The 13,901-nt window shown below is 42.0% G+C and overlaps 1 protein-coding gene across 2 annotated transcripts in view; it reads left to right on the forward strand.

Annotated features, from left to right (window-relative positions):
- ADNP2 (ADNP homeobox 2) overlaps nt 1-13,687 on the forward strand; it is a 25,013-nt gene extending 11,326 nt beyond the window's left edge. For both annotated transcript variants that reach the window (XM_014535936.1, XM_014535934.1), the window contains exons 3-4: nt 6,368-6,457; nt 8,966-13,687. In XM_014535936.1, coding sequence (XP_014391422.1) covers nt 6,368-6,457; nt 8,966-12,232 — 3,357 coding nt within the window. In that variant the 3' untranslated portion in view covers nt 12,233-13,687. The remainder of the gene's footprint in view (nt 1-6,367; nt 6,458-8,965) is intronic.
- Nucleotides 13,688-13,901: the final 214 nt, after the last annotated feature.

A 13,901-nucleotide genomic window follows, 5' to 3' on the forward strand; every position in this document is an offset into this window, starting at 1 on the left:
GAGAGAAACACGGATCAGCAGCCTCCCGCACAATCCCCACTGGGGATGTGCCCGCAACCAAGGTACATGCCCTTGACCGGAATCGAACCCGGGACCCCTGAGTCTGCAGGCTGACGCTCTATCCACCAAGCCAAACCGGTTAGGGCTGAATATATATATTTTTAAATTTATTATTTTTCAATCCTCACTCTAGGATATTTTTGATATTTTTCCATTGATTTTTTTTTTTTTTTTAGAGAGAGAGTTAAAGGGAGAGGGAGAGACAGAGAGAGAGAAACGTCAATACGAGAGAAACCACATTACATCGATTGGTTGCCTCCTGCATGCATTCTGACCAGGGCTGGGGATTGAACGTGCAACCGAAGTACATGCCCATGACTGGAATTGAACCTGAGACCCTTCAGTCCAAGGGCCAACTGAGCCAAACCAGCTAGGCCAGGGCGATGAATATTCTTATGAAAATATTTTTGTGGAGATGTCTTGATTTCTCTGGGAAAATTATCTAGATGTGGAAGTATAAGATTGTATATTTAGTTTTTAGGAAGCAGCTAGTTCTTTATCCAAACCAATTGTGTGATTGTGTACTCTGTTAACAGTGTGTGAGGGTTTCAGTTTCTCATGCATGATACAGTGTGATGGTTAGCTGGGCTCTTTTGTAGATCCCTTTTTCCGGGGAGGAAGTTCCTTATTCTTTGTTGAAAGCAAAAATTATGACTGCATATTGAATTTGGTCAAGTGATTTTTCTGCATCTATTAAGATATTTTTTTTCTCTTTTTTACTCTAATATGGTGAGTTATATATATATTTTTTTAATTAAAAAAACACCGCTTAAGCCAATCATATCCCTGAGATAAATTCCACTTGGTCCTGCCCTAGCCAGTTTGGCTCACTGGATAGAGCGTCGACCTGGGGACTGAAGGTTCGATTCTGGTCAAAGGCATGTACCTTGGTTGCAGGCACATCCCCAGTGGGGAGTGTGCAGGAGGCAGCTGATCGATGCTTCTCTCTCATTGATGTTTCTAACTCTCTATCCCTCTCCCTTCCACTCTGTAAAAAATCAATAAAATATATATTTAAAAAAAAAATTCCACTTGGTCCTTTTCACATATTGGAGTGGTTTGCAAAATTTTGGGTAAGGATTTTTATATCTATGTTTATGAAGTGTATGTCCTGAAGTTTTCATTTTCTGTAGTATCTCATCTAGAGTTGGAGTTTTCTTCGTAGGATGGTTTTTAACTATGAATTCAGTTTCTTCCCTAGATCTCAGGCTACCAGGTTGTTTTGCTTGAGTGAACTTTGGTAGTTTATGTTCTATTAAGAATTTGTTCATTGCAACTTTATTGGCATAAAGTTGTTATGTTATTTCCTTACTTATAGGAGTCTTAGTGATGTTCCCTCTTTTATTTTGATATTGGTAATTCGAGTCTTTTCTTTTTTTTCTTGTTCAATCTGAACAGAAGTATATCAATTTTACTGATCTTTTCAAAGAAACAGGTTTTGGTTTCCTTGATTTTTATTGTCTGTTTTCTGTTCTATTTATTTATGCTTTTTATGTTTTCCACTAGAGGCCCGGTGCACGAAATTTGTGCATGGGTGTGGTCCCTAGGCCTGGCCAGCAATCAAAGTGCGAGCGTCTGGCGTGGAAGGGCAGGTCCCAGCTGACCTCTGGGTCCTAGGCAGCACCTGGGCCCCTGGGCCCCCGCACGCCCCCCTTCGCCTGAGTCCCCATTCAGAGATGCAGTGAGCGCGGTAGGACGCTGCGGGCCAGGGCACAGCGTGGGCCTCTGGGCCACCCAGTGGTGCCACACTGAAGCCAGGCGGGCAGCATGCTCTCTCCCAGCTGGCCTCGCAGACTGGCTCCTGCGCAAACTCATGGGGAGCCCAACCGGCCCCTGCAGTCCTAGCAGCTTGGCCCAGCTCACCCAGAAGATGCCTCACGGGTGTGATGCAGGCTCCTCACGGGCTTCTGCCACCTGAGCCCTGGCGTCCCAGGGAAGGGTAGCAGGGGGAGTGAGAGCGAGCTCGGTAGACAACCTGCATTCTTACCGTATCTTCGTCCCCGTCACCTCCACCCCCAGGTAATCTGTGAGAGGTTGTAGCGCATCTCTGACGCCTGCCATGTTCCGCGCCACCCCCTAGTGGTCAGCGCACATCATAGTGAGCAGTTGAATGACCACCTGAAGGGACAATTTGCATATTAGGCTTTTATTATATAGGATTTTTCTGTTTAGGGTTTATTTATGAAGTTTTAAAATTTGATTTCTTAAGGTGGCAGTTTAGATCATTCTTGTTTATTTAGTTCATTTTCTTAAGTAGTGTCACAAATTCTCCTGAAGCTCTGTTTTAGCTCCATCCTATACATCTGATTCATTGTTTCCATTTTCATTCAGTTTAAAATATTTTCTAATTTCCCTTGTGATTTCTTCTTTGATCCATGGATTATTTCGAAATGTGTTTAATTTCTAGAAATTTTGGATTTTCTCTAGATACCATTTTTTAAAAATACGTTTTTATTGATTTCAGAGAGAGGAAGGAAGAGGGACAGAGGGATAGAAACATAAATGATGACAGAGAATCATTAATTGGCTGCCTCCTACATGCCCTCTACTGGAGATTGAACCCTCAACTTGGGCATGTGCCTGACCTGGAATCGAACTATGATCTCCTGGTTCATGGGTTGATGCTCAACCACTGAGCCACACTAGCTGGGCTAGATATCTTTTGTTACAGATTTATTTAATTTTGCTCTGATCAGAGATTGTACTTTATAATTATAATTTCAGTCCTTTTAAATATATTGAGATTTATTTTATAGCTCAGCATGAGACCTATCTTTGGAAATGTATCATGTGTATTTGAAAAGAATGTGTGTGCATCTTGTTGGTGGAGAGTTCTATAAATGTCATTTTGTGAAGTTGTTAATGGCATTCAGTCTTCTTACCGTACCTCTGTCCCCGTCACCCCCACCCCGAGGTAACCAGCCAGAGGTTGCAGTGCATCTCTGATGCCTGCCATGTTCCTCACCACCCCCTGGTGGTCAGTGCACGTCATAGTGAGCAGTCGAACTCTGTCCTTTCTGATTTTGTGGGCTTGTTCTATCAGTTATTGAGAGAGCAGTGATGAAGTCTCCAGCTGTAATTATGGATTTAATTTTTTCTCTTTTTAGGTCAATCAGTTTTGCTTCATGTACTTTAAAACTCTTTAAAGTGCATACACATTTAGGATTGTTGGGTTCTTTTGAAGAATAGACCCCACTATCATCATGAAATGACTTTCTATCCATGTTTGTTTGTTTTAATTGATTTCAGAGAGGAAGGGAGAGGGAGAAAGAGATAGAAACATCAATGATGAGAGTGATTCATTGATCGGTTGCCTCCTGCACAGCCCCCACTGGGGATCAGGCCCGCAACCCAGGCACGTGTCCTTGACCAGAATCAAACTCAGGACCCTTCAGTCCACAGGCTGACGCTCTATCCACTGAGCCAAACTGGCTAGGGCACATGCCTTGTTAACATTCTTTTTCCCGTGCTAAAATCTGCTTTGTTTGATATCATTGTAGTTCCTTCAGCCTTTTTTGATTAATGGTGGCATGATATACCTTTTTAAATCTTTTTACTTTTATTCTGTCTATGCCTTTATTATTTAAAGTGAGATTTTAGTAGATAGTATAGGGTTGGATCTTGTTTTTATACTCAGTGTGACAGTCTGTGTCTCTTAATTTGAGTGTTTCAAACTAGGGTAGGCAAACTATGGCCCCAAATATGAGCCAAATTTGGCTGTGTTGTAAGTAAACTTTGTGGGAAATAGCCGTGCTTGTCAGTATTTCTATAGTGTCTCAGGCTATTTTTGTGCAAATGGTAGATTGAGTGCTTGTGTCAGAGACTGTATAGCTGACAAAGATTTCATATTATCTGCTCCATTACAGAAATGGTTTAACAGCCCCTGCTACTTAATGTAATTATCAGTAAGGTTGGGTTCAAATCTCCCATCTTGCTATTTGTTTTTACTTGTCTCTCTGTTCTTTGTTCCTTTTTTTCCTTTTCTGCTTTCTTTTGGATTGAATATTTTTTATAATTCCATTTTCATCTCCATTATTGATTCAATAGCTCTGTGCTTTCATTTGCCTTTCTAATATAATACTATTTGCTTCACATGTGATGTAAGAACCTTACAGCAGTGTGCTTTTCCTCCCCTTCCAACCTTGGTGCTGTTGTCATGTATCTTATTTCTATGTTACAAACCTCAGAATATATTATTTCCAACTTAAATACTTGTAATAATGTGTACTTTTCTGTAGTTCTGAATTGACTTGGTAAGCAATGTGTTAGCATAGATATATTCAATACAGCAGTTATATTAATTACTAGAGGCCCAATGAAGGAAATTTGTGCATGGGGGGGGGTCCCCCCTCAGTTCAGTCTGCACCCTCTCCAGTCCGGTAGTTGGACATCTCTCTCACATTCCGGGACTGCTGGCTCCCAACCACTCGCCTGCCTGCCAGCCTGATCACCCCCTAACCACTCCCCTGCGAGCTTGATCGATGCCTAACTGCTCTCCTGCCAGCCCAAATGCCCCCAACTGCCCTCCCCTGCAGGCCTGGGCCCCCACAACTGCCCTCCCCTGCAGGCCTGGTTCCTCCTAACTGCCCTCCCCTGCAGGCCTAGTCCCCCACAACTGCCCTCCCCTGCAGGCCTGGGCCCCCACAACTGCCCTCCCCTGCTGGCCATCTTGTGGCAGCCATCTTTGACCACATGGGGGTAGCCATCTTGTGTGAGGGCATGACGGTCAATTTGCATATTGCCAATTTATTATATAGACTCTTTCTCTGGCTTAACTAATATTTGGTAATATATTAAAAAGACATTTGCTCCTAGCCAGGTGGCTCAGTTGGTTGGAGCATTGTCCCGTACACCAAAAAATTGCTGGTTTGATTGATTGGGATGTGTACAGGAGGCAACCGATTGATGTTTCTCTCTCACATGGATGTGTATATATATATATATATTTCCCTTCCTCTCTAAAAAATCAATTTAAAAAATATCCTCAGGTGAGGATTAAATGACCTTTGATTATTATAAGGACAGTGATATCAACTGTGAAAGAGAAAATACAGGAAATTATTTTTTTAGAAAATAGAATTTTAAATGCCACGTTTCTACCGTTCAGAGATTGTTTAGCCTTCTCTGTGTATGTGTGTAGTCTTTACCAATTTAAGCTCATATTCACCATGCTTTTTTATTACTTTGCTTTTTTCTGTGACTTTCATCTTTCTGTGTCATTAAATAATTGTTTGTCTTACCTATTACCCAGTTTATATTCAGATTTCTCCAGTTTTCCCCCAAATTTTTTACACTTGGTTTGTTTGAACCAGGATTCCGTCTGGACTCCCATCAAATCTGGTTGCTAGGCCCTGACCAGTTTGGCTCAGTGGCTAGAGCATCGGCCTGTGGACTGAAGAGTTCTACGTTCGATTCCGGTCAAGGGCATGTACCTTGGTTGCGGGCACATCCCTAGTAGGAGGTGTGCAGGAGGCAGCTGATGGATGTTTCTCTCTCATGGATGTTTCTAACTCTCTATCCCTCTCCCTTCTCTCTGTAAAAAATCAATAATATATATATATATTTTTAAAAAACTTAAAAAAATCTGGTTGCTAGGTTCTCAGTGACACCATCTCCTTCCGTCTCCTCCCCTGCTGCCATGTTCGACACACCCTGGTCTACATGGTCCACCCTCCTTGTGGCCGACACCTGTGCTCTTGATACACACACACTCGAAGCTCCCACTTTATACTCTCAGCACCCTGAAATTCTTCCCCAAAGTACTCACCACTGATGGGAGGTGGTGTGTGCTGGTGTGTGTGTGTGTGTGTGTGTGTGTTTTAAATTATTTGTGGGAAATATGTTTATTTCTTATGAAGCTATAATTTTAACTTGTATTATTTCAGCCTAATCCAGTGATGGCGAACCTATGACACACGTGTCAGAGATGACACGCAAACTCATTTTTTTGGTTGATTTTTCTTTGTTAAATGGCATTTAAATATATAAAATAAATATCAAAAATATAAATCTTTGTTTTACTATGGTTGCAAATATCAAGAAATTTCTATATATGACACGGCACCAGAGTTAAGTTAGGGTTTTTCAAAATGCTGACATGCTGAGCTCAAAAGGTTCGCCATCACTGGCCTAATCCTTGGGTTTTATATACTTAATGGCTCTGTCACAGTTTGCTCAGGGTCTGCATTTTCACTTCACTTTCCTAAGTAGATTTCTTAGGTGCCAAGTAATCCCATCAGTTTCTAATGAAATATTTCTTTATCTGCTGAAATTGCATGATTTTTCTCTTTTTCTTCCATTTTGAAAGGACCTTAAAGACTTTGATCCAGGAGAGAAGTACTTTTATAATACATCATGGGGAGATATTTCTCTCTGGGAACCTTCTGGAAAGAAAGTGGTATGTATTTTTATATTTGATTTTCATGTTTTCTCAAAAGTTGAGGGTAAGGGTCAGTTCACTTTAGAGGGTTGTCACTTGTACTGGGGTTACTAATGAATGAATGGGGAGGAGGTGGCTTGCAAATACTCTCCCAGCCTATGGTTTCTCTTTTCGTTTTTTAAAACAGTTTCTTTCAAAGAGCAGAAGCTTGCTTACTTCGATGAAGTCTAGTTTATTATTTTTTCCTTTTACGAATATTTCTGGTGTCACAGTTAAGACATTTTCTCCCAACCCAGAGATCTATTCCACATTAATAGATAATAACGTACAATTGTTAATGAGTTTTGTTGACTCATTAAGTGTAATTTTTGCTGAATATCTTGTTTTTCAATACAGTATTTCATTGAATATATGACACCCTTTTTAATGAACCCTTAATAAAACCAAAGTCATACTCCACTTAAACTGTTTAGCACAGAACCATCAGTTGTAAAGTATTCCCAGATTTCAGATATATGGGGTTTTCAGCCCTGGGTTTATTATAGATCCTGCCAGAAATGCCAGAATCTGGGGTTTTGCTAATTGCAGAGAAGTAGCAAAATGTTGTTGAATGTGTTCGGTGATTTCTCTAACCTGTGACCCAAGAGGACCAAGCACATGAGTAGGAGAGAGATAGTCACAGAATGGGGGTACTGTGTGGTATGAGAAAGACTGATCATAAGAGCAGATCTGGGAAGGGTAGGTCTGAACTGTGGCCACTGTGTAGCAAGGATCAGTGTCCCCACATGGGACAATATCTGCACAGCCCATGGTGGGACCTTGATGAAGCATTCAGTCTGTTCAGGTCTCACCCTCCTTTGTGGAACGAGAGCCGGGTGTTCTGTGGTTCACAGCTCCAGGGTCAAGAGCAGTGGTTCTCAACCTTCCTAATGCCACGACCCTTTAATACAGTTCCTCATGTTGTGGTGACCCCAACCATAAAATTATTTTCGTTGCTACTTCATAACTGTAATTTTGCTACTGTTATGAATCGTAATGTAAATATTTGATATGCAGGATGTATTTTCATTGTTACAAATTGAACATAATTAAAGCATAGTGATTAATCACAAAAACAATATGTAATTATATATGTGTTTTCCGATGGTCTTAGGCGACCCCTGTGAAAGGGTCGTTCGACCCCCAAAGGGGTCGCGACCCACAGGTTGAGAACCGCTGGTCTAGAGACTCTTGAGACCAGAGGGTGCAGTGCTCTTACATCATCACAGACCAACAGTTTATTGCATTGCACTCCTCTGTTGGCCAGGGTGGTTCAAGTGTCTGTTCTTATGCCCTGAGCTTGTTGAATAACCCCTCGTGTGCCTTAAAGAGAAATTCCAAATTGTCAGCAATATATTCTGTGGCTTGAAACTTACCTTATGGTTATTTGTGGTGATTTTGGCATAGTCCCTCTTTATTTACTGTTTGTTACATAGTTTACTTATACTTGCTAAGCACTGTCAGTGTGGCTCTTACCTTCCCTAAGAATAGAAACGGGAAATAAAAGATAGTAATGATGGGTTTCATAATTTGCAAGTTAGGTTATTTGTAGATAAGTTGCAGAGGTTTTAGAATTTGGAATAAAAACAACATTGGAGAAATAGGATGAAGCAGTTAATTCAAAGTATAAGCACTAAGTAATGAGATCTGTGGTTTTAGTGGATGGTTTGGAAACTAGTCACGTCATATGTTTGTATGAACTATGAGCTAAGAATAGTTGTTAAATTTTTAAATGTTTAAGGAGAAAAAAATGAAAAGAATATTGTTTTGTGATATGAAAATGATATGAAATTTGAATGAGTGTCTGTAGTTTTAATGGCACAAAGCCATGCTCATGGATATTCATGTCACCTATGGGTGCTTTTTTTCCCCCTTTGAGGTATATTTTTAAATTAAATCTTTATTGTTGAAAGTATTGCATATGTCCCCTTCTTTCCCCCCATTAACCCCCTTCTAGCCCTCCCCCACTCCCCGCCCCAGCCGTGGGTGCTTTTGTCTTACCAAGCAGCACTGAGTGGTTGCCACTGAAGCTCTTGGGTGGCCCACAAAGCCTAAAATATTTACTCTTTGGCCCTTTAAGAAAAATCTTGCCCTGGCTTAAAACACATTGTTCTTGCCCAGCTGGTATGGCTCAGCGGTTGAGTGTCAACCTATGAACCAGGAGGTCACTGGTTTGATTCACGGTCAGGGCACATGCCCAGGTTGCGGGCTTGATCCTTGGTACGGGGTGTGCAGTTAGCAGCTGATCAATGATTCTCTCTCATCATTGATGTTTCTATCTTTCTCTCTCCCTTCCTCTCTAAAAATCAATAAAAATATATATAAACATATATATATACATACATATTTAAAAACATTGTTTTTTGAGGGGTGATAGTGTTAAGTTATCTAGCATGTTAAAACAAAAAAGTCATATACTTGTGAACTATAGGTGTATCTCACATATAATAGCTTTATTAAATGATGCTGGACTTTTTCTTTTAACAGAGATATCGAACAAAGCCATACTGTTGTAGCCTCTGTAAATACTCTACAAAACTGCTTACTTCATTAAAAAATCATTTGCATCGTTACCACGAAGATGAAATTGATCAAGAGCTGGTGATCCCTTGCCCAAACTGTGTATTTACCTCTCAGCCCAAAGTGGTGGGAAGGCACTTCAAAATGTTCCATGCACCTGTTCGGAAAGTGCAGAGTTACACAGTGAACATCTTAGGTGAGACTAAGTCGCCCAGGAGTGATGTCATCAGTTTTACATGTTTAAAATGTAACTTTTCAAACACTTTGTACTACAGCATGAAGAAGCATGTGCTGGTAGCCCATTTTCACTACTTAATTAACTCGTACTTTGGTCTACGAACTGAGGAAATGGTTGAGCAATCCAAAACTGATGATCCCCCTTCTACAGAGAAGATGCCACCCTCTGACAAGTATTACTGTAAAAAGTGCAACGCCAATGCTAGCAGTCAGGATGCATTAATGTATCATATTTTGACGTCGGATATACACAGGGATTTGGAGAATAAGCTTAGGTCCGTGATTTCAGAACATATTAGGAAGACTGGACTTTTGAAGCAAATGCATATTGCTCCCAAACCAGCTGCACACATGACCATACCACCGAGCAGCAGCACTCCGGGTGTCCCTGCCACATCTTGTTTTCACCTTGCCTTGTCGCCAAATAGTCAAAGCCAGGCTGCTGTCCAGCCAGTTCAGGGCTCAGTCCAGCCAGTGACTGTGGCCTCAGGTGCTTCTGGAAGCCTCACTCATTCTCCGCCTGCCACTGCCCAGTCCCATGTGACTCTCGTCTCCAGTCCCCTGCCTGGGGGCCAGAGCAGCCTCGCTGTGCCACCCTCAGGGCCACAGCCTGTCTTCCTTTCTCACGGAGTCCCACTACATCAGTCAGCAAATCCTCCTGTGTTGCCCTTGAGTCAGCCAGTTAGACCTGTCAGTAAGTCTGCTGGAACAGGTATCCTCCCCATAAACCAGACCATCTGCCCAGGGGTTTTACCCCTTAACCAGCCTGTTGGGCCTGTAAACCGACCAGTTGGTTCTGGGGTTCTCTCAGTAAACAGACCTGTTGGGTCCACTGTCCTTCCTGTCAGTCCCTCTGTCACCCCTGGGGTTCTTCAAGCAGTCTCTCCAGGGGTGATTTCTGTAAATCGGACTGTCCCATCAGGTGTCCTTCCTGCAGGCCAAATGACCCCGGCTGGGGTTATCCCTTCAGGACAGACAGCAACTTCTGGGGTTCTCCCTGCTGGCCAGATGGTCCAATCTGGGGTTCTCCCCATTGGCCAGACAGCTCCGTCAGGGGTTCTCCCCACTGGGCTGACAGTTCCACCACGGGCGCTCCCTCCTGGTCAGACGGTCCCCCTGCGTGTTCTCCCTGCAGGCCAGGTGGTTCCACCAGGGCTCCTTTCTCCCAACCAAACAGTCTCGTCAAGCATTCTCCCTGGGAACCCGGTTGTGAATTCTGGTGTGCTTCATCTCAGCCAGCCAGTCATGTCAGGAGTTCTTCCTGTGAGCCAGCCAGTGAGGCCTGGGGTCGTGCACCTTAATCAGTCTGTGAATACCAACATTCTCCCTGCCAATCAGCCAGTTAGACCTGGTGCTTCACAAAACACAACTTTCCTGACATCAGGCTCCATTCTTAGGCAGCTGATACCTACAGGAAAGCAGGTGAATGGGATTCCCACGTATACACTTGCTCCAGTATCTGTCACTTTGCCTGTGCCACCTGGAGGCGTTGCAGGTGTCGCCCCACCCCAGGTGCCTATCCAGCTCCTACCGTCTGGCACAGCCGCACAGATGGCCAGTCCCATGGCTGGCATGCCCTCTCCCCCAGTGGTGGTGAATGCAGCTCCGAATGTGTTCATTCAGCCCTCTTCCTCTGTGGCAGAGGTGAGCCCAGTGCTCAAACAGGCGAAGCAATGGAAAACATGTCCAGTTTGCAATGAGCTCTTCCCTTCCAATGTCTACCAGGTCCATATGGAAGTGGCTCATAAGCACGGTGAGTCCAAATCTGCTGAAAAACTGGAGCCAGAAAAACTGGCTGCATGTGCACCATTTTTAAAGTGGATGCGAGAGAAGACAGTTCGGTGTCTCTCTTGTAAATGCTTAATATCGGAGGAGGAGCTCATGCATCACCTATTGAGGCATGGCCTGGGGTGCCTGTTCTGCCCACGTACTTTCCATGACATTAAAGATCTTTCAGAGCACAGTAGGACCATGCACCTGGGGAAGAAGAAGGTACCTGTGGATTACCGTAACAAAGGTTTCCAACTGGATATTGATGCCAATGGCAACCTGCTGTTTCCCCATCTTGATTTCATTACCATGTTGCCAAAGGAAGAGTTGGGGGAGCGGGAAGTCTACTTGGCAATACTGGCTGGGATACACTCCAAGTCACTCGTGCCGGTGTATATTAAAGTGAGGCCTCAGATGGAGGGTGCACCCAGCAAACAGGTATTGACCTGCCCCTTTTGCTTTGGCACCTTTGCGACAACTGAGGCCTATGAGCTCCATTTGAAGGACAGGCACCACATCACGCCAACAGTCCACACAATTTTGAAATCTCCAGCTTTCAAGTGCATTCACTGCTGTGGGGTTTACACTGGAAACATGACCCTGGCTGCCATTGCCATCCACCTCCTACGCTGCAGAAGTGCTCCAAAGGACAGCAGCTCAGACCTGCAAGTCCAGCCGAATTTCATTGAGAACAGCGAGCTGCTTGTAGTCAATGGTGAGGTGCTGCACGACTCCAGCTTTTCAGTAAAGAGAAAGCTGCCTGATGGCCACTTTGGGGCAGAAGACCAGCAGGAAGGGGAGCAACGACCTCTGGCCATAAACACCGATGTGCCCCCAGCTCCAGAGAAGGTAATCAGTGTCGTTCCTCTTAAAAGACAAAGGAATGAAAGCAGGACGGAGGGACCACTTGTTGTTAATGATGACGCTCTTCAGATTTTAGCATTAAATCCCAAAAAATATGAAGACCGTTCTTATGAAGAAAAAAAGCAGTTTCTTAAAGATTATTTCCACAAGAGACCATATCCTAGTAAAAAGGAAGTAGAGCTGCTGTCCTCACTTTTGTGGGTGTGGAAAATTGATGTGGCTTCATTTTTTGGGAAAAGAAGATATATTTGCATGAAAGCAATAAAAAGTCAAAAGCCTTCTGTCCTTTTAGGCTTTGATATGTCTGAACTTAAAAATGTTAAACATAGATTGAACTTTGAGTATGAACCACAAAACTTGTAAAAAATTGGGAAATTAGTTTTTTTAATTGAGATTTTAAAAATGTTATTTTCTTCACTGTATGTTGAACTAATCAATTTCAGTGGTCTTTATGCTGCTCTTTAGATGTATTTCAGGTGCTCAGCAAGACTTCGTATGAAGAAGTGATAGTTCTTTTAAAGTTATAATTCTCTGCAGTTGGATTTTGTCACAATTTTTAGTTTTTTTTCTTCTGTTGTGTAAATTAAATCTTTCGGTATTTTGTGCACACCTGGTTTTTCCAGTAGTGTCAGGATCATATGATAAGAACTGAAATCTACATTTGTTTGTTTTTTCATTTAAGGAAATTTCAGCTTATTTCAGATTATTAGTTAACTGCAAATTAAAACTTTGATCTCTCTCAGCTTTACACATAGCTGCAAATGATGCCGTAAATGTGTAGAGAAGTGAGCCCAGACCTTTGTGATGTGTGCAGCTGCTAAGGGTGCATGGCATTCACTATGCTGATTTATTTTTGTAAGATATTTGCTTATTAGATTATAGTTTTCATTTACCTTTTTTAAGGTTTGTCTTAGCCATTTTTGATTATAACTCATAGAAAACCAAATGTTTTTGTTTGTTAAAAAAATATACTGAACCTGAAGTCTGGTATTTTAGCTCATAAGAGTTCTATTACAAATAAAGTAATTCTTTTCAGTGTAGACTTCTCCCCTCTTTTTGATATGGTGATAAGTCATATTTCCATTCAAAGGTAAGACAATAAATCTTTAGTGCCTTTAGAATAAACATTGAAAATACACACACACTCTCCTACTAATCTAACTGTTCATAAACCAGTGAAAGGGAAGGACCATGTTACTCAGGAATAAAATTTTTACCCCTGAGTGTGGATACTGAAATATAAGTTTTCAGGGACAAGGGGAAATCAGTAGACCAAGAGCTAAGTTCCATGGTTGGGCCATTAATTTTTGACAGTTTCCTAGAAGTCAGCGTATTCATACTAGGGAAATGGGTGTTCCATAGCCCAATGTCTGACTAATGGGATGGGTATAGGGAATGAACTCCATTGTGTTACTGTTCTTTGGACAGTTAAACCTTGGGGTGTTGTTTTTTTTCTTTTTCTTTTCACATAACAGTATAAAAGAACTTAAAGCACCAGAACCAGTAACGGAGACCAACCAGGTTGGACCTTAAGTCATATTTATTGCTGGTGACACACAGCAGAGGGACCTTTCCAATGTATTCAGAGGATCTGACAGTCTCTGGAAAATAAGATAATGTTACTATATGGGTTTTAAATATAATACTTGCATGTAATTGCTATAATGTGCATTTTGGGGGCAATTGTGAAACTGGTCTGTGATTATTGGTGTACTCTGTTGTAAATTCAAAAAGAGCTTGTTGAAGTTTATTTTTTTTTTTTTACCTGTTGTTTTCAGAGTGTCTATTTTGAATTAAAATTTGTTATACCACTATAAACAGAACTGTTTAATTCTTGGTACTTGGGCTGACGCTCTAATCACTTAGCAACACCGGCCAGGGTACATCAGCTTTACATATTTAAAGTCTATTTAGTTAAATGTAGCATACTATTTTAGCTTCTCTGAATTAATTTAACTTTATTTGATGTTATTTTTTAGTAAATAAAAACCACATCAATTCACTTGTTAACAGTGAATGAGTGAGAGGGACC

This window comes from Myotis brandtii, unplaced genomic scaffold (genome assembly GCF_000412655.1).
Source record: "Myotis brandtii unplaced genomic scaffold, ASM41265v1 scaffold154, whole genome shotgun sequence".
NCBI classification, from domain to species: Eukaryota; Metazoa; Chordata; class Mammalia; order Chiroptera; family Vespertilionidae; genus Myotis; species Myotis brandtii.